Source organism: Bos mutus, chromosome 16, assembly GCF_027580195.1.
Source record: "Bos mutus isolate GX-2022 chromosome 16, NWIPB_WYAK_1.1, whole genome shotgun sequence".
In the NCBI taxonomy this organism is placed as follows: Eukaryota; Metazoa; Chordata; class Mammalia; order Artiodactyla; family Bovidae; genus Bos; species Bos mutus.
Window position 1 is genome coordinate 48701166 of NC_091632.1, and position 20273 is coordinate 48721438.

At 40.9% G+C, this 20273-nt stretch overlaps 1 protein-coding gene across 1 annotated transcript; it reads left to right on the top strand.

The window, feature by feature from the left end:
- The first annotated feature begins 1367 nt into the window (after positions 1–1367).
- SELE (selectin E) lies at positions 1368–14031 on the top strand. The gene is made up of 12 exons (XM_005902383.2): positions 1368–1489; positions 1838–1922; positions 2750–3136; positions 4146–4253; positions 4899–5081; positions 6192–6377; positions 6476–6664; positions 8287–8463; positions 9007–9117; positions 9977–9998; positions 11796–11868; positions 12807–14031. The coding sequence occupies exons 2-11, from the start codon at positions 1886–1888 to the stop codon at positions 11851–11853; spliced, it is 1458 nt and encodes a 485-aa protein (XP_005902445.1). The 5' UTR covers positions 1368–1489; positions 1838–1885; the 3' UTR covers positions 11854–11868; positions 12807–14031.
- The last annotated feature ends 6242 nt before the right edge of the window (positions 14032–20273 follow it).

The window sequence follows — 20273 nt, forward strand, 5'->3', positions numbered from 1 at the left end:
TAAAAAGTTAAAATAATGCTAATATCTGGAAAATATAGGACAGTGGGAGGGTGGATGGTATATATTCTCTGTTAAATTTGGGCATATTTAAGAATTAAATTAGCTAACTGGATTATACATTTACTTTTTAAGTCAGTTGTATTTATTGGAATTTTTCTTCTCTTTTTCTGTTTGGGTCTTTATGTACACAGAACCAGGGCACTAACAAGTAGTGCGAGAAACAAACCTGTTATATCCCCCTCAATCCCCTCATGACTACTTCATGTCTGCTGAGAGTACATTGTTAGCTGTCTTATTTTTAAAAGCTGTAACTATAGAATATTAGCTTCACTTGATCTCTACAGAATATGGAAATTAAAAGATTCCCATTTACTGTCGCTACCATTTGAATTAGATGGGATGCAGAGATGGGGAATGGTGATTATATTGTATATAATCCCCCCAAAGAAATGCCAATATAAAGAGCAGGAATCAGTGATATTATATATACATATATGAAAGTGATAACTATATATATAGTTATATTTGATACAGAAATCTTTAAACTGTGTTCATTTTACTATAAAAGTAATAGAGGGTCATTGCAAAAACTGCAAAATGCTGAAAATAATCATGAAGCTTATAAAAATAACCCCTAAATTCTGTCCTCTAGAAATTACTGTTGACATTTTGATACATTTAAAAAAAAATTTTTTTTTTTTTTTTTTTGCAATTCACATTTAAATTTTTTCAAACCAAATTTGGTTCAATTAAATACAAATATGTATAGTTTTCATCTTTATTTTCTCACTGAATAAATCATGAACACTTTCCAGATGGAATATCTGTTTCTCATTTTTCTTATATTTAAGAAACAAGGAATTATTTCAGACATGTAAGCGGGAGATACTATTTCTAGTAATTTAGTCAAAACTATGCATAGAATCTGAGGATTAACATTTTTTCATGATTAACATTACCTCTGTGAGACAGTGTACCTTAAAATGAGTTGAGTTGGAAGGTGAGAAAGAGAAAACCCATTATTGACTGGTATGTAGTAAGAAAATCAAGAGTAATAGCCCATAGATGACAAAACTATTCTTAGTTCACTTCAGTTGATAAAATTCTGATTACTACCACAATTTCAGGAAAGGGACTGCTAATAAGCCACGTTTTAAAACTTTCTAAAGACATGGATTTTATGTTAATAGAATTAAAACCGTGCATTTGTGTCATATTAATAGAATTCATCTAAAATAAAAAGGCACATTAAAAAGGAGAATTCATTTTGTAATGAATCCTTGTAATTTTTAGCACTGTGGAATTGCTGGGAATTCCTCTTTACTGGGATTGGACATATCTTTGTATTACTCACAGGAAGCGAGCATCTTATAAAGAATGGTTCCAGCAGGAGCAGGGCTCCACTGTTCTTGGCTGACCTCACGTCAAACCTGCAGGAGTGGCACAACACAGAAGCAGCAGCAACACGGGAGGAATCTAATACTGAACAGTAAGTGCAAGAAATCTTTACAAGAGCAGTCTTGACCATGAAGCACAGATCATGAATATGAACAGATATGCAAAACTCCTTCCATAGAAGATCTGTGCAAGCTCTTATTGTATTCAGACTGCTTAAAACCTGGCTTTTCTTTTTGACTGAAATGATGAAAATCTTAACTTCTGTATTTATTCCTTTGGGCAAACTTCTTTGAAATAAACCTTGTGGCAAAAGATTATAATCCTTTAATCTAAACATCTTATGATGCCACTTTACACATCATTGTAGAATGATCTGGGTATCTGGTAGCCTGGGAGTTCATTCTATAATTAATTTTGTACCTCCCTCCCTCCCCCCCAGAAAAGCATTTTCAAGTCTAATCTTTGGATCAAAAGAACTCTTGAAGTCATGATTGTGTCACAGTATCTCTCTGCTCTCACTTTCGGTAAGTCAATGTCAGTTGATAGACTAAAATTTCTTATCCTTAGCACTACTGGCATTTTGGACCAGATAAGTCTTCCTTGGGGTGGGCTTCCAAGTGTAATGTAGGTTGTTTAGCAGCATCCTGGGCTCCTCCTCATAATGTGTTGTGCCCTGGGCTAGGAGCCATTTACCTCTTTGTGTCTCAGATCCCTTAGGTATAAAGAGTGATCAAAAGTAATCTATTTCCCAGAGGCCTTTTGAGGATTCAATATCATGGCTCATGTAAAGTGCCTCAGACAGTGCTTGATGGTGCATATTTAGTGCTCAAAAAAGCTTAGTTATTCTATTATTCTACTATTAGGTAGGTGTATTGATAGGTTATAGTGGGTAAGCACCAAGTGGAAGGTCAATTACAAAAGAGAAACGCAGTAGATGGTAGTGTCTCCATTCATACCCATTTTTACTTTGGAAAAAGTTTTTCCAAGAAATTCTTACTTTGGAAAAACAATTGAATCATCCCAAAGGCCACTAGGGGACTTCCCTGGTGGCTCAGCAATAAAGAATCCACCTGCAATGCAGGAGACGTGGATTCGATCCCTGGGTCAGGAAGATCCCCTGGAGAAGCGCATGGCAACCCACTCCGGTATTCTTGCCTGGAGAATCTCATGGACAGGAGACTGGCGGGCTACGTCCATGGGGCCGCAAAGAGTCAGACACGACTGAAGCCTCTGAGCAGCATGCACACAAAGGCCACTAGATGCCAAAAATATGACAACAAAAGATTCAGATAACAGACTCAAACCACAGCAGGGCTAAACTTTCCCATTCCTTTCATGTTTTCCCCCTTAGTGCTTCTCCTGTTTAAAGAAAGTAGAACCTGGTCTTACCATGCATCCACGAAAATCATGACTTTTGAGGAGGCCAGAGATTATTGCCAGAAAACTTACACAGCTCTAGTTGCAATTCAAAACCAGGAAGAGATTGAATACCTAAACTCCACATTCAGCTATTCACCAAGTTACTACTGGATTGGAATCAGAAAGATCAACGGTACATGGACCTGGATAGGGACCAATAAGTCCTTGACCAAAGAAGCCACAAACTGGGCTCCAGGTGAACCAAACAATAAGCAAAGTGATGAGGACTGTGTAGAGATCTATATTAAGAGAGAAAAAGACTCAGGCAAGTGGAATGATGAGAAATGCACCAAACAGAAACTCGCCTTGTGTTACAAAGGTAGGGAGTCTGTGGCAGCAGTGGGAGGGAGATGTTGTGTGTGAGCATCTTGACAGATTGTTGACTGTATACAAAAACTAATCTCTATTGCGTGGATTTTATGTTCTAAAAAGATACAGTTTTTAAACATTCTATTTGAAATGTTTAAACACCTGAAATTTGCCTCTTTTTGTTTCTTTGTGTGAATGTAGTTAAGAATGTATTTATTTATGTATGGTGGTGATTTAGTTGCTAAGTTGTGTCTGACTCTTGTGCCCCATGGACTGTAGCCCACAAGACTTCTCTGTTCATGGGATTTCCCAGGCAAGAATACTGGAGTGGGTTGCCATTTCCTTCTCCAGGGGATCTTTCGCACCCAGAGATTGAACCTGAGTCTCCTGCATTGCAGGTGGTTTCTTTACCAACTGAGTCACTGGGGAAGCCTATATTTATATATACATATATGCATATATTTAGGTCTATACTTATATATGGCTTCCCTGGTGGCTCAGTAGGTAAAGAATCTGCCTGCAATGCAAGAGACTCAGGTTCAATCTCTGGGTGCGAAAGATCCCCTGGAGAAGGAAATGGCAACCCACTCAAGTATTCTTGCCTAGAGAATCCCATGGACAGAGGAGCCTGGCAGGCTACAGTCCATGGAGTCTCAAAGAGTCAGACATGACTTAGCGACTAAACCGCCACATACTTATATATAGTGTGTATGCACATGTATAACACACTTTTTAGTTACTTGTTATTTATTTGCAGTAGGATAATTCTCTTTAGAATTTGTGATAAAGTGAATTTTCTATTTCGGGTGCCAGTTACAGCTCTACCTCTGATATTAACATCAGGGTTTGAAATTTTTGAGCTTAAAACTCAGCTTGGGCATTTCATCAAGCACCTCCATTAAAATCTCTGACACTCTGTATCATTGGTGACATCCCTGTTACACATCATTGATCCTAAATTCAAAGAAACTCCGTTGAAGCATAACAACAATAGTTATCGCGGATTGTCTTTTCCACAGCTGCCTGTAACCCCACACCCTGCGGCAGCCATGGTGAATGTGTAGAGACCATCAACAACTACACTTGTCAGTGCCACCCTGGCTTCAAGGGCCTCAAATGTGAGCAAGGTAAGGCGTGGTCTCAGCTTTTCCTTCACTTGAGATTGTAGGAGCACTTTATGTCCCAGCTGGTTTTGGTGTCAGGTCTGCATGCTTTGCCTTCCCTGGAGCATATTGAGTCAGAAGGAGGTTAAGAGCTGAAGCTGTGAAATCAGATTCTCCTGCGTTTGAATCCCAGATCCACCACTTAGTAGTTATGGCACCTTGACAACAGGGAGGAAAACTCTCAAGTCCCAGGTTTCTCATTGTAAAACAAGGACAGTAGAGTACCAACTTCATAGGCTTATGGTTTGGATGATGTGAACAAATGCAGACACATTTTCATGGTGCCTGTTCTTTGCCGAATCCCTTTAGCCATGTACGACTCTCTGTGACTCCATGGACTGTAGCCTGCCAGGTTCCTCTGTCCATGGGGTTCTCCAGGCAAGAATACTGGAATGGGTTGCTGTGTCTTCCTCCGGGGGAACTTCCCAACCCAGGGATCGAACCCAGGTCTCTTTTGTCTCCTGCATTGGCAGGCAGGTTCTTTACCACTAGTGCCTCCTGGGAAGCCTGGTGCCTGACGTTTGATAAATAGTAGTTCTGGTTTCCAGGGTTCTTCCCACATGCTACAGGGTGAGAGAGGAGCAGAACTGATTTGTTTTCCTTTTTCAGTTGTGACCTGTCCAGCACAGAAACATCCTGAGCATGGACATCTGGTTTGCAACCCTTTGGGGAAATTCACCTACAACTCTTCCTGCTCCATCAGCTGTGCAGAGGGCTACCTCCCAAGCAGCACAGAGGCCACTCGGTGCATGTCCTCTGGAGAATGGAGCACTCCTCTCCCAAAATGCAATGGTAAGTCTCTCTCAGAAAGCATAGAGCATTCTCCAATTCATCTCTCACCCCCTTGGTTCCCTGGTGGCTCAGACGGTAAAGCGTCCACCTGCAATGCAGGAGACCCAGGTTTGATCCCTGGGTGGGGAAGATCCCTGGAGAAGGAAATGGCAACCCACTCCAGTACTCTTGCTTGGAAAATTCCATGGACAGAGGAGCTTTGTAGGCTATAGTCCATAGGATCGCAAAGAGTCAGACATGACTGAACCACTTCACTTCACTGTGCCATTTTCAGCACTTCAGGGAAAGTTCCTTCTAAACTTATCCTAATTAAACAAGTTCTAATTCAACTTGTTCTCTCAGCCAGTGAATATAGGCCCAATATGGTACCAGCTGGCTTTGAGAAAAATTTTGATCCTGTATTTGACATGAGTGTTTCTGAGGCTCTCATGATATGTAAGGGAACACAGAACTGTGGAACTGCCCCGTCAAAATCTGAATGACTTCCTCTCTCCTTTCTCTGTTTAATTTCATCCATGCAATTGGACCATTGAAGATCATGATAACCAAGTACCCTCAGTATATCCTTTTCTCTGTTTTATCTTCCTAGGTCAAAGACAAAAAAATTCTTTCCTCCAGGTCTTATTGTTTAGTTGCCAAGTCATGTCCGACTCTTTTGTGACCCCATGGACTGTAGCTCCTCTGTCTGTGGGATTTCCCAGGCAAGAATACTGGAGTGGGTTGCCATTTCCTTCTCCATTCTCCAGGTCTTGCTGGGCTAAAATAAATGAATGTTCTGTGTATGCTGGGATTTGTTTTTTTAAATCACAACTAGTCATAAATCCTGATCTAGAATCTGCTATTTTCCTTTGTTTTTGCCTGTTGTAAAATAAGCCAGGTAAAACGATCAGGAACTACTTAGCATAGTTAAAGTCAATCAGAGAGGATGAAAATATCAAGAAAAAAACATAACAACTTTATTGTGGGTGTGCATGTCCTCAGAAGTTAACCTCGGGCTTTGAGTTCTACCCTCTGAAGGTAGTTTCCTTACTGTGTTATAAACTCCAGTTCAAGAAGAAGTGAATATCTCACTCTTCTTTAAAATTTCATGGTGTTCTTTCAAATCCCTAGTGGTTAAGTGTGATGCTTTGTCAAATCTGGACAATGGAGTTGTAAACTGTTCCCCAAACCATGGAAGCCTCCCATGGAACACCACCTGTACGTTTGAGTGTCAGGAAGGATATAAACTCACTGGACCCCAGCACCTACAGTGTACCTCCTCTGGGATTTGGGACAACAAGCAGCCAACATGTAAAGGTAAGGTGGCTCCGCATCAAGATTTACTGTAACATCTCAACCTATTCTCCAAATGGGCAAGTCTGATCTGCTAATATAAACTGGGACATGTGTTGCAGCTGTAAGCTGTGCAGCCATCAGCCATCCTCAGAACGGCACTGTGAACTGTAGCCACTCCGTGGTTGGAGACTTTGCCTTCAAGTCATCCTGCCACTTCACCTGTGCAGAGGGCTTCACGTTGCAGGGGCCAACCCAGGTTGAATGCACTGCCCAGGGACAATGGACACAGCGGGTCCCAGTTTGTGAAGGTAAGCCTGAGAGTCTCCTTTCTCAAAGAACAGCAGTCTGCACATGTGGGCACTTAAAATGAAACCAGCTGCCTACATTAACTATAATAACCAGATCTGATGGGCAACAATCATCTTATGTTTTTGAGATGCATATAAAAGAACTGATGCTTATCCAGGGAAAGGACTGTGTGGAATAAGAGTGGATGCTTTGCTGGTTTTTTAATTGTCCTGGGCTAATATAACTTTGCAACTCCACGGACTGTAGCCCACCAGGCTCTTCTGTCCATGGGATTTCCCAGGCAAGAATACTGAGGTGGGTTGCCATGCCCTCCTCCTGGGGATCTTCCAAACACAGGGACTGAACCCACATCTCATGGGCTCTGGCACTGGCAGGTGGATTCTTTATTGTTGAGTCACCAAGGGGCTACAGTCCATAGGATTGCAAAGAGTCTGACACAACTGAGCACATACGCAAATATATAAATATGTATAACTTTATAAACTGGCATCAGTAAGCAGAAAGCTTAATCTAAAAGGAAATCACATTAGAAAATTTACAAAATAGAATTATGAGAACATGTTGTTGCTGTTGTTGTTCAGCTGCTAAGTTGTGTCTGACTCTTTGAGACCCCATGGACTGCAGTACTCCAGGCTTCCCTGTCCTTCACTATCTCCCGGAGTTTGCTCAAATTCATGTCCATTGAGTTGGTGATGCTATCTAACCAACTCATCCTCTGCCACCCCCTTCTCCTTATGATTTGACTCTAAAACTCTTGTCATGCCCTTCTTCTGAAACTGCTTATAACTAGCAGTGAGGAAAACGTTTCAAGTATGGTCTCAGCTAAAGGGACAGCCTTAAAACATACATAAGCACTAAAATTTAGTTTAATAAAGCAAGAGCGAGGATACTGAAAACAAGCAAGGTTCACTATCAGGTACTAACATTTTTGTAGCCAAATACAGCACAGAGTTATTTCTAGTTGCAAAAAACCACAAGACAAAAACCAAACTGTAAAGCAGATAAATTTGATGTGGCTGCCTTCTTATCTTCCTTTCTTTTTGGCCTCATCTGTAAGTACTCAAGACTCATAAGTTGCTCTCTGGCTACCTAAAATATTTCTCCTGACCCTAACTTCATCACATGTCAGAACAGAGCTCAGGAGCCATTGGTCCTGTAAAAGGCTTTCTAGTACCATTATCAACAGAGGCACTGGAATTAAAAAAAAAAACAACAGCCGTTTTCCCATTTGTCCAGGGACTGAAGAGGCACAATTGTGTCTGACTCTTTGCAATCCCATGGACTGAAGCCTGCCTTGCTCCTCTGTCCATGGAATTCTCCAGGCAAGAGTACTGGAGTGGGTTGCCTTTTCCTTCTCCAGGGGATCTTCCTGACCCGGGGATTGAACCTGGATCTCCTGCACTGAGGGCAGTTTCTTTACCAACCGAGTCACTAGGGAAGCCCAATGAAGAGGCAGCCACATACAATTTATCTGCTTTGCAGATTGCCCCAAAGGACTTGATTCTAATTTCCTACATGCTGAAAACTATGTAGTACTTAAGCTTATTGGTGACTTTCTGTCAGTTTCAGAAGTCTTCCAGGCGATTTTTCTTAACTGCTACCCATATGCTCTCATTTTCAGTGGTACGATGTTCACGTTTGGACGTTTCTGGAAAGCTCAACATGAACTGCAGTGGGGAGCCCGTGCTTGGCACTGAGTGTACGTTTGCATGTCCTGAAAGATGGACACTCAATGGCTCTGTAGTGCTGACCTGCGGTGCTACAGGACACTGGTCTGGGATGCTGCCAACCTGTGAAGGTGAAGCACTGAGTGATGGTGGTTGTCTGGGGCGGGGGAATCAGAGAGAAGAAAGCGAGCAAAGAAAGGAAGCTATCTGGCTACAATAATGAACTATCCAGTATATCCAAACCAGGAAGGTCAGAAAGGTTACCCAGGTTAACATTTAAGGGATGGATATTTCATTCTATAGGGAAGAGAGAAAACAGGAGTGACATGCTGATGGAATTTTGATAATTGGAGAAAGGAGAGCTAGTGGGAGAAATTGGAGGGGAAAGGAAAATGAGTGAAAAACAGAGAAAGAGAGACAGAGGTTAACCAAGGTGTGCTGTAAAAGCTTGGCAAGTTAGAGCTCTGTCTGACTGTGCTGGGAGATAAGCTCACAAAGAGGTTTGGGCTGATCTCAAAGGCCTTTAGTACCATGTCTCTGCCTCATGTATTGGACTAGATGACTCTTCTTCTTTGCACATTATAACCAGTGTACAAAGAAAAGGGCAAATGGACACAACAGGAAGACTTTAAATTTAATTTCTTCTCATGACTGTCTACCCCCTGTTTCCTTAGCTCCCACTGTGTCCCAAACTCCCTTGGCAGTTGGACTTTCTACTGCTGGAGTCTCCCTTGTGACAATACCATCATTTCTCTTCTGGCTTCTGAAACGCCTTCAAAAGAAAGGTGAGGGCATTTATGAATGTACTCCAAAAAGGTTTTTTGAAAAAAAATTTTTTCTCATTGATGAGTCATATTGTCTCTCATAGATTAAAATGTAATCAGAATCAAATCACTAGTCATTTAATGATAAACATGAATAAACTGCAGGATAAATAAGCAGAAATCTTAGGAAAAGTTTTAATACAAACGTTAGTGTGCTAACATTGTACAGCTCCAGGGGGTGCTATTCACTTTGAACTCTGTGGTCCGAGGAGTTGCTGCACTGAGGCTGCCATAATTAGTGTTCCTGGGAAAATGAAGAAAATGTTTCCAAAAATTGTATTTGGGATACAGGCTTAAATTTGGGAGCATCTCAGGAAATATGCAGTATTCTTGCCAGGAAAAAATCATAGATAGAGGAGCCTGGTGGGCCACAGTCCACAGGGTCACAAACAGTTGGATATGATGGAGCAACTAAGCACACACAGAGAATATGCAAACACATCTCACCACACTCTTGATCTGTTTGACCTACAGAGTCTTTAAATTTTTTTGAACTAAACTCTGACATTTATGAAATAGGAAATTTCATATCAAATCTGATTTGAGATTTCTCATGACCAACTGGAAGACACACAGACTTGGCAGGTGGAGTCTATAGACTATCTGCCTGCCTTAGGAAGCTGCTGTCCTCTTTGCATGAATGTACACTTTGCATTCACCCTGCCCTGTTGTCACCAAGATATGTTTGTGTTCTGATAATTATAGGGGCCTTGAAGGCCTTGAGTTTGCAATCCCTGATAAATAGAGTCATATTGCTTCAGGATTTAAAATGTCCTTGAAAGTCACTTAGCCCAAATTAATAGTTCTCTTTCTCTTGCAGCAAAAAAATTTTCTCCTGCCAGGTAAGCTGCATTCTTGAATTTAGGTTGGTGCAAAAGTAATTGTGGTTTTGCACTGTTGAAATTTGCTGTTTGATATTGGAATACATTCTTAAATAAATGTGGTTATGTTATACATTATTTTAATGCACATTTCTCTCATTTATGTGTTTTTGCTAATGACGTTGTATGTGCTAAGTCACCACTATTGTGTCTGACTCTTTGGAACCCTATGGACAATAGTCCACCAGGCTCCTCTATCCATGGGATTCTCCAGGCAAAAATACTGGAGGGGATATTTCCAACCCAGGGATCGAACCTGAGTCTCTTATGTCTCCTGCATTGACAGACAGGTTCTTTACCACTAGTGCCCCCTAGGAAAGCCCTGCTAATGGCATTACTTGCTATTTATTTATTTATTTATAATGAAGAGCAATAGTTTCCTACTCTGTTGCTATTTGCTCTTTTTTTAAAAAATTAATTAATTTATTTTAATTAGAGGATAATTTCTCTACAATATTGTGGTGGTTTTTGCCATATATCAACATGAATCACCCACAGGTGCACATGTGTCCCCCCATCCTGAATCCCCCTATTCAGAGCACCAGCTTTGAGTGCCCTGCTTCATGCATCAAACTTGCTATTTTGGACTACAGAAATGATGTTAGGCAAAACTCAAATTAAAGCAATTTTTTAATTCAAGTTCAAAATGGGTTGTAAAGCAATGGAGACAACTTGCAACATCAACACATTTGGCCCAGAAACTGCTAATGAACGCACAGTGCGGTGGTGGTTCAAGACGTTTTGCAAAGAAGGCAGCCTTGAAGATGAGGAGCATAGTGGCCTGCCATCGGAAGTTGACAATGACCAATTGACAGCGTCACCAAAGCTGATCCTCTAACAACTAACTACATGAGAAGCTGCCAAAGAACTCAATGTCAACCATTCTATGGTCATTTGGCATTTGAAGCAAATTGGAAAGGTGAAAAGGCTCAATAAGTGAGCTGACCACAAATCAAAAAAACACATCAATTTGAACTGTTGCCTTCTCTTATTCTACACAACAACAACAAACCATTTCTCAATCAGATTATGACATGCAATGAAAAGTGGATTTTATATGACAACCAGCTCAGTGGCTGGACCAAGGAAGAAGCTCCAAAGCACTTCCAAAAGCCAAACTTGCACAAAAAAAGGTCATGGTCACTGTTTGGTGGTCTGCTGCCTGTCTGATCCACTACAACTTTCTGAATCCCAGTGAAACCATTACATCTGAGAAGTATACTCAGCAAATTGATGAGACGCATCCAAAACTGCAACGTCTGCAGCCAGCATCAGTCAACAGAACGGGCCCAGTTCTTCTCCACGATGCTGGGCCACGCAGCACACAACCAATGCTTAAAAAGTTGAACACATTGGGCTATGAAGTTTTGCCTCATTCACCATATTCAGCTGACCTCTTGCCAACCAACTAGCACTTCGTTAAGCAGCTTTACAACTTTTTGCAGGGAAAATGCTTCTACAACCAGCCTGAGGCAGAAAATCCTTGCCAAGAGTTCACTGAGTACCAAAGCACACACGTTTATGCTACAGGGATAGAGCAACTTATTTCTCATTGGTAAAAACGTGTTGATTGTAACGTTCCTATTTTGATTGCTAACGATGTGTGTGAAGCCTAGTTATGATTTAAAATTCACAGTCTGAAACTACAAATACTTTTGTACCAACCTAATTGTAAAGCATGCCCTTGAACATTTTACACATTTTTCTCTTCATGTTGGAAACCAGTGCTTTACCTTGGTGTTCTCATGTGTTCCACAGCAGCTGCTCAAGCCTGAAATCCAATGGATGCTACTCAACACCTTCCAAGTTAATTTAAGTCCAAAGGAATCAGGTAAGATTTGAAAATCACATATGGTTTTGAAAAAAGACATCTTCTCCACATATTCTACTGTTTCTTGAACCCTCCAAACCTGCTAGTTTCTAGGGGGGATATCACCACCTTGGTGTTATTTTATGGAAAGTTGTTTCTTTTTTTTTTTTGTAGGAGAAGAAAGGAACAAGAATCTTGCCTTCAATGAATCATTTCATTTATGAACATTAATGATAATAATGATAGTTAACCATGCTATGGCACTTACTATAGTCTAGGAACCACTCTAAGCTAGGAATTCTATGAGATAAGGGCTATTGTATTTATTATTATATATATGAAGAAAATGAGGCACAGGGAAGTTGAGTAATGCCTAAAATCTCAAAACTATTAAGTTATATAGTCAGGAATCATACTCAGGCGGTCTGGCTCTAAAATCTGTATTCTTAAAAACACTCTGCTTTGCTTTGTGAGAATTTGGAAGGTTCAAGTTGCCTCTGAATAGATTTTTTTTTAATTAATAGACATTTTTATGTATGCAGTTTTAGGTTTACAGAAAAAAATCAGTAGAAAGAACAGAGTTCCAACATACCTTCCTCATACCCTCTGATTTCCTCTATCATTGACATCTTACATTAGTATGGTATTTTGTTAAAATTGATGGGCCAGTTTTGATACATCACTATTAACTAAATCCCAAAGTTTACATTAGGGTTCAGTCCTGGTTCTGTACATTCTGTGGGTTTTGACAAATATATAATGACATGTATCCATCATTACAGTATCATACAGAATCGTTTCACTATCCCAACTGAATAGGATAGCGTTCCTATTTGCTGTTCATATTTGGACTAGCCTCGTGAGAGTACACACAGCTGTCTGTGCTAGAAGGGGAATTTTGTTGTTGCTGTTAGTATGCAAAATATTAAGGATCCTGATGTCATGCACTCTCATTGCAGGAGCACAAGCAAATTAGGGAACTAGAGCAATACCCTGAAGATGGCAGAGACAGAGAGGTCTGCTTATGTCTCCAGCTCTTCTCTCCTACTGCATCCACCGGCTACATTTACAGGTGGGGCCATGGTACCCATGAGGACTTCAGTGGACAAAATCCAACGAACAAGTCCAGTCTGCCACCAAAAAAGACTCAATTCTCTCCTTTCCAGCGCTGGCTCTGGAAGGGAAGGATGGCTACTGGAAGGGAAGGATATTCTTGTCCATGCAAAAGCAAAGAGACTAAGGCTCTAGAATCTCAGGATTCCTTTCCTAACTCACCCTTCACTCACTTTGAAATCTTGTGGGGGTAATACAATATTTAGTGGCACTGTTTCTTTCTTTTGTCCCTCATGGTGTTTCAGCTGCTGACTCTGTAGTTGCTGTTATGGGGATGAGTAATTGTCAAGAATTTAGAGGAAACTAATTGGTTGTAGGTATTCTATTAATAGACGGGGGAAAATGACAAAAGTTTCATGCCACATGGTGATGACATGTGAAAAGTTGTTAATAGTGAAAATTCTATTTAGCGCAGCAAGTACAGTCTCAGTCACTTTGATCCTTGTGGGATTCAGTGTTTTTTAAAGTATTTTTACCTTCCCAGGTGGCACAGTGGTAAAGAATCTGCCTCCACTGCAGGAGATGCAAGAGACGTGGGTTCAATACCTTTGTAGGGAAGATTCCTTGGAGAAGGAAATGGCAACCCACTCCAGTATTCTTGCCTGGGAAATCCCATAGACAGAGGAGCCTGGCGGGCTACAGTCCATGGGGTCAGAGTCAGACACGACTGAGCGACTAAGCACTAAAGTGCTTTTAGAGGTTGTGTTCTTTTTTGCTTGCATTGAATATAGTATAAATGCCTTAAGTCTTAATTCAGTACAAGTATTTTAAGTTATTATTTTAAATGTTTTATGTACATATTTATTAAGCTAATGTCATACCTGGGCTTTACCAGGTGGCTCAGTGGTAAAGAATCCATCTCCCAAGCAGGAGATGTGGGTTCGATCCCTGAGATAGGAAGATCCCCTGGAAAAGCAAATGGCAACCCACTCTAGAATTCTTGCATGGAGAATCCCATGGACAGATAAGCCTGCTGGGCTATATATAGTCCATGGGGTTGTAAAACAGTCGGACATAACTTAGTGACTGAACAACAAATGTCTACAATCACAGCTATTGTACGTAACATGGCTCTGTAAAGTTTGATAATAAACATGTTTATATTTATCCTGTGTAATGGCTCTTAAAAATCTATTTTACTTAGGTAAAAATCACATACCATAAAATTCACTGTTTATAAATATAAAATCCAATGGATTTCGGTATATTCACAAGATCCTGTGACCATCACTGCTATCTAATTCTGGAACATTTCTATCACCCCTCAAAAGAAACACAGGACCCAACAGTAGTCACTCTCCATCTTTCCAGTCCCTGATAACTACTTACCTACTTTTTCCTTCTATAAATTACCTTTCTGGACATTTCATAAAAATAGAATCATCCTACAATATGTGGCCTGTTACGTCCAGCATCTTGTGTTTAGCATAATATTTTTTGGGCTCCAAAATCACTGCAGATGGTGATTGCAGCCATGAAATTAAAAGACGCTTACTCCTTGGAAGGAAAGTTATGACCAACCTAGATAGCATATTCAAAAGCAGAGACATTACTTTGCCAACAAAGGTCCATCTAGTCAAGGCTATAGTTTTTCCAGTGGTCGTGTATGGATGTGAAAGTTGGACTGTGAAGAAAGCTGAGCGCTGAAGAATTGATGCTTTTGAACTGTGGTGTTGGAGAAGACTCTTGAGAGTCCCTTGGACTGTGAGGAGATCCAGCCAGTCCATTCTGAAGGAGATCAGTCCTTCAGACTGGGATTTCTTTGGAAGGAATGATGCTAAAGCTGAAACTCCAATATTTGGCCACCTTATGCGAAGAGTTGACTCATTGGAAAAGACCCTGATGCTGGGAGGGATTGGGGGCAGGAGGAGAAGGGGACGACAGAGGATGAGATGGCTGGATGGCATCACTGACTTGATGGATATGAGTTTGGGTGAACTCTGGGAGTTGGTGATGGACAGGGAGGCCTGGCGTGCTGCAATTCATGGGGTCGCAAAGAGTCGGACACGACTGAGCAACTGAACTGAACTGAACTTTCAAGATTCAGCCATTTTTTTCTATCATGTATCAGTACTCCATTCCTTTTCATTACTGAATAATACTCTACTGTTTGAATATGCTTCATGTTCTTTTTCCATTCATCAAATGATGGACATTTGGATTGTTTCTGCTTCTTGACTATAGTGACTAACACTGCTATGAACATTCATGTTCAAGTTTTAGAGTAGACTTATATTTTCAGTTGTCTTGGTCATATACCCAGAAGAGGAATTGTTGGGTCATATGGTAACTTAATGCTTCACGTTTTGTGGAATTGCCAAATTGTTTCCCAAAAGGGCAGTACCCTTTCACAATCCCATCTGCAATGTGTGAAGGTTCCTATTTCTCTACATTCTTTTCAATACTTGTTATTGCCTGTCATTTTGATTATCACCACCCTAGTGTGTATGAAATAGTATACATATGGGTTTTGGCTTCAAGACTGTACAGTTGTTGGAAAAATATTAATAATCTAAAAACAATCATTAAGCATGATGAAACAAAGACTTCTGGAGTCTGTGCATCATGCTAGCTTCAATTCTAGGTTACTCAAGTCAACCAATTCACCTTGTTTTATCCTCCAGACTCAGTTATTCTCCAGGGTTAGAGACAGTAGTTTTTCCTACAGAGAACGTGTGCCTTCTCTTTGCTAAAATAGTGTCAATGCAAAATGCCTTGTGTGTACCCAGCTAAAAACCACCTTGTGAATCTCATTGTTATCAAAGAATTGGAATATCTGAAATTCCTAAGAAAACAGGGTTTAATGTTTGGCTTGGTTAGCCAGACTTAAAAAAAAAAAAAAAGGCTATAACATTGGTACAGGCTAAAGTTTTTTTCACTTTGATTCTATACTTCTTCTTAGCTCAAAGTACTAAAGTTAAAGAAAAGGCGAAAACCAGTATAGATCCTGCTAATTAGGGATGTTTTCATGTAGGACTGAAATGGATACACACTTGAAACATCAGTTAGAAATGCAGAGGAAGCAGGAATATTAGCTTTCCCAGGTTCCCCCAAAGAGAAGACTGAACAAATTAAATGTATTCAGAAGATACCCAAGTCAAACGGACATAGACAAGTAGAGCGCATACAGTAGTGCAAAGTGGAACAATTCTTGGTGTCAGCAGATTAAAAGATTAGAAAAGAAGTTTTTAACGAAAGAACACAAAAATCTACCTAAACAGGAAGAGCTCATGGTCCTCTTTCAGTTCGAAAAAATATAGTTTGTACCTTAAAACTTTAACTGCCTTCTCCCAAAAGATTCTAAGCCAAAAGAAATTAAAATATTGCTCTCTTCAGTTATGCACATATGTAGTCAGGCTGCTGGTTTATAAGATTAAAGTCTAAAATCAAGGAGATGTTTTCTTTTCCTTGATCTCCCAATAGTGCAAAATCCTATCAATAGCTATTTTAAAAACTTTCATCAACTGATTCCCGCTGAGAGCCCTCAGAATGGGTCTTTATTACCACCCCTGGACTACTTGATAAAATCCCCACAAACTCATTAGTTTCTAGGTTCTCAGTTGGCTGTTAAGATGCACTGTGGTTTCAAGTCATTGACACAACCAGCACACAAATCTAGTCTTTGCTCACTTCCCAACCACATTTCACACCAGCACTTCAGGAATTGTACTCCATCCACAGTGGAGAAGTTTTTCTGCCTGCCTTGGAGACATCAGCTTCTTCTGTCTGCAGTTACTCCCCTTCCCCATCTAGAAAGCCCCTACTCTTTGTGTCCCTGATTCCTCCTCATCTTTCAGGTTCTCTGCTTAAATTTCCCTTCATGACAATTGACGCCTTAGACCAGGTCCCCTCTTTAATGTTCTCATAGCCCATATTCTTCTTTTCTTTGATTGGTATTAAATAATTATTTGTTTAACATCTGTCTTCCCCACTAGATTCTATGTTTCTTAGGAGTAGGAACTTATTACCTTATTCATTGCTATAATCTTAGAACCTGGCCTATTCCTGAAACATGGTAGATACTCAACAAATACTTATTGAATGAATGAATAAATAAATGGATGAACGAAAGCAGATTTGGGCTCATCCTAAGAAGCAGGACTGCTTTTCACAAATGGAATGAGTTGTCTCAGAAGGCAAAAATTTTAAATCCAGTTATGCAGCAAAATATATTTGGCAACAGTACAGCATAAAATGGAAATAAAGAGAAAGCTGATGGCTAGAAATAAAGGAACTAGGTAATATCCTAGAGATTCCATAAGGTAGGATTAAGAGGCAATGCAGTGGCTTCCCTGGTGGCTCAGTGGTAAAGAACCCACCTGTCAATGGAGGAGATGAAGGTTCAATCCCTGGGTTGGGGAAGATCCCTTGGAGAAAGAACTGGCAACCCACTCTACTTTTCTTGCCTGGAGAATTTTCCATGGACAGAAGAGCCTGGCGGGCTACAGTCCATGGGTTTGCAAAGAGTTGGACATAATTGAATGACTAAACAACAACAAAAGGAGACCAGAAAATGAGAAGAGAGAGTGGTCAGGTTATTTCGTACTCACTCTTTTCCCTTTTTGGTGCTATTTCTGGAAGCAGCTGCCTCCTTCCTCTACTACATCTTCTGATGGGGGACTTCTCCCCAGGGTCCCAGTCCTCACTGATACACTATGTCTTCTCCTTGAGTTTTCAGTCCCAAGGATGCAATAGCTTCCTGTATTGCCAGGCTCCGGATACTCATTTTCTCTTGTTTGTTTCCTTAACCTTGTTGTTTACCTGTTGCAAGTGGCCCCTCCATTAAAGGCTCTTCAGTGGGGGAAGAATTCACTCATCTGGGGTCAGCTTTGTTTCCAGATGGGCCCCTGAATGAAACTCATTTTAACTGAATCACTTAAACTATTTTGTTGAAAACAGGCCATAAGAGGAAAAGAGCAGAAAAATGGAGTCCAGATGGGAGGCTTTTGCAACAATAATATAGGTGAGAGATGATGATGGTTTGGATTCATAATAAAATAGAAGTGATTGAATGCTGAAAATATTTTCATGAGAAAGACAAAAGATGGTGACATATTGGATATGAGTCGTGAGAAAAAGAGAGGTGTCCCAGTTAACTCCAAAGCTTTGGCTTAAGTAATTGGAAGGATGGGGTTATAATTTACTGAAATGGGAAAGGCTGTGGGAAGAACCCACCAGGTATGGAGGAAGTTCAGAAGTTCAATTCAGTACATGCACAATTTGAGAGGCTTATTGAGGAACTAAATGGCAATATCAAGGAGGCATTTGGTTAGGAATGGAGAACATTCCTAGGGCACAAGGATGGCCTGGCTGGAAATATAAATTTGAAAGTCATCAGCATCTAGCTGGTCATCAAAGTGTAGAGATTGGATTGTGTTGTCAAGTCCATGAAGGTAAATAAGAAGAGAGAAAGCAGTGAGCAGTGGAGCACTCCAAAGGTCTGGTGGTTGGAGAGATGAGGGAGAATCAACAAATGAAGTAGAGAAGGACTAGTCAGGGAAGCAGGAGGAAACTCAGGCGTGCACGCGTGCACCATTGGTCAGTCACGTCTGACTCTGCGACCCCATGAACTGTAGCACACCAGGGTCCTCTGTCCATGGGACTTCCCAGGTAAGAATATTGGAATGGCTTGCCATTTCCTCCTCCAGCGGATCTTCCCAAATCTGGGATCAAACCTGAGTTTCCTCCATTGGCAGGTGGATTCTTTACTGCTGAGTCACTAGGGAAGTGAAATCCCGGAGCTGATTGATCAAATAAGATAAGGACAGATAACTGGCTTTTGGCTTCAGTGAAGTGAAGGACCTTGGCAAGAGCAGTATCTGGGGATGTGTGTGGTTGGAAGCCCGGTTGGATGGACAAGGGTTGAGAGAATTAAAAGGAAGGACTTAGAAACGCAGGTCTAGACATGTCTTTGGGGTATATATAGCAGGAGCACTGGCACTTCTTGGTCTTCTTAGCTCCCAGGTTGGTTCCCACTTCAACATGTCTTCTGGGTTCCTTCCAGAATTGCAGCTTAACTATCAACAGCATGGTTTCCAGAACTGACTGACCCTGGTTCAAAACCCCAGCCCTGTCTCTTACTACCATTGTGACTAAAGCAACTTTTTTAACCTCTCTGAGACTTTTAAAATTGGGGATAATAATTACATTCACTGGAGAGCAGTAATATTTAATATAATTACTGGATTATTGTTTTAATATTACTGCTTAAATATAATAATTTTTAAGCAGTACTATTTAATATAATTACAATATTAAAGAAGTAATATATTAATATAATTATTGGAGAGCAGTGATATTAAGCTTTATAAAGGTTAAATAAGGTGATAAATATGGAGTGTTGAGCGCTACACAATTTTTGTACTGTTTTTTTAAAAATGTTAATCTGACTATGTCAGTAGCTCTTCCTTTACATTGCTTTCCACCATATGGGTCCTAATTTTATATTCAGTCTATCTCCTTTACATCTTAGGTCTAGAAATACAAAGGTACCTGTAGGCCCTGATACCTGCTAGGGCAAAAAGCTGCTGCTGCTGCTGTTAAGTCGCTTCAATCGTGTCCGACTCTGTGTGACCCCATAGACGGAAGCCCACCAGGCTCCCTCGTCCCTGGGATTCTCCAGGCAAGAACACTGGAGTGGGTTGCCATTTCCTTCCAATGCATGAGAGTGAAAAGTGAAAGTGAAGTCGCTCAGTCGTGTCCGACTCTTAGCGATCCCATGGACTGCAACCCACCAGGCTCCTCCGTCCATGGGATTTTCCAAGCAAGAGTACTGGAGTGGGGTGCCATTGCCTTCTCCGGGGCAAAAAGCTAGAGTCGCCTATCTTCAGGAGGTGCCATTAATAAGAACGTCCACTAGGGGGTGAGCAAGGAAAGAGGGAGGAGAAAGAGCTACCATTAATCCAGTCTGTTGGGTTAGCTCTACTGGAGTTTAACAGGGCCTCCGCGGTTGGGAAGATCCTCTGGAGAAGGAAATGGCAACCCACTCCAGTACTCCCCTTGCCTGGAAAATCTCATGAACGAAGGAGCGTGATAGGCTACAGTCCATGGGGTCGCAGAGTCGGACACGACTGAGCAACTTCACTCACTTCACCGCATGTAGTACCTCAGGGGTAAAGAATCCATCTGCCAATGCAAGGACATGCTTGCTGGTAAAATTCCATGGACAGAGGAGCCTAGCGGGCTACAGTCCATGGGGTCGAAAAGAGTCGGATACAATTGAGCACACAAACGCTGAGGTTTGAGACTATAAATCTGGCCAAAATAATAATAATGTTTTGAGTGTGTGGTGCTTGAAACTATCAGGGCTCTCT

Bases quoted from the DNA above. Each gene is read 5' to 3' on its own strand.
- SELE (XM_005902383.2), top strand. From the start codon at position 1,886: ATGATTGTGTCACAGTATCTCTCTGCTCTCACTTTCG. The intron at 9,118-9,976 runs GTGAGGGCATTT...TTTCTCTTGCAG, and splicing joins GAAACGCCTTCAAAAGAAAG to CAAAAAAATTTTCTCCTGCC. The intron at 9,999-11,795 runs GTAAGCTGCATT...TGTGTTCCACAG, and splicing joins AAAAAATTTTCTCCTGCCAG to CAGCTGCTCAAGCCTGAAAT.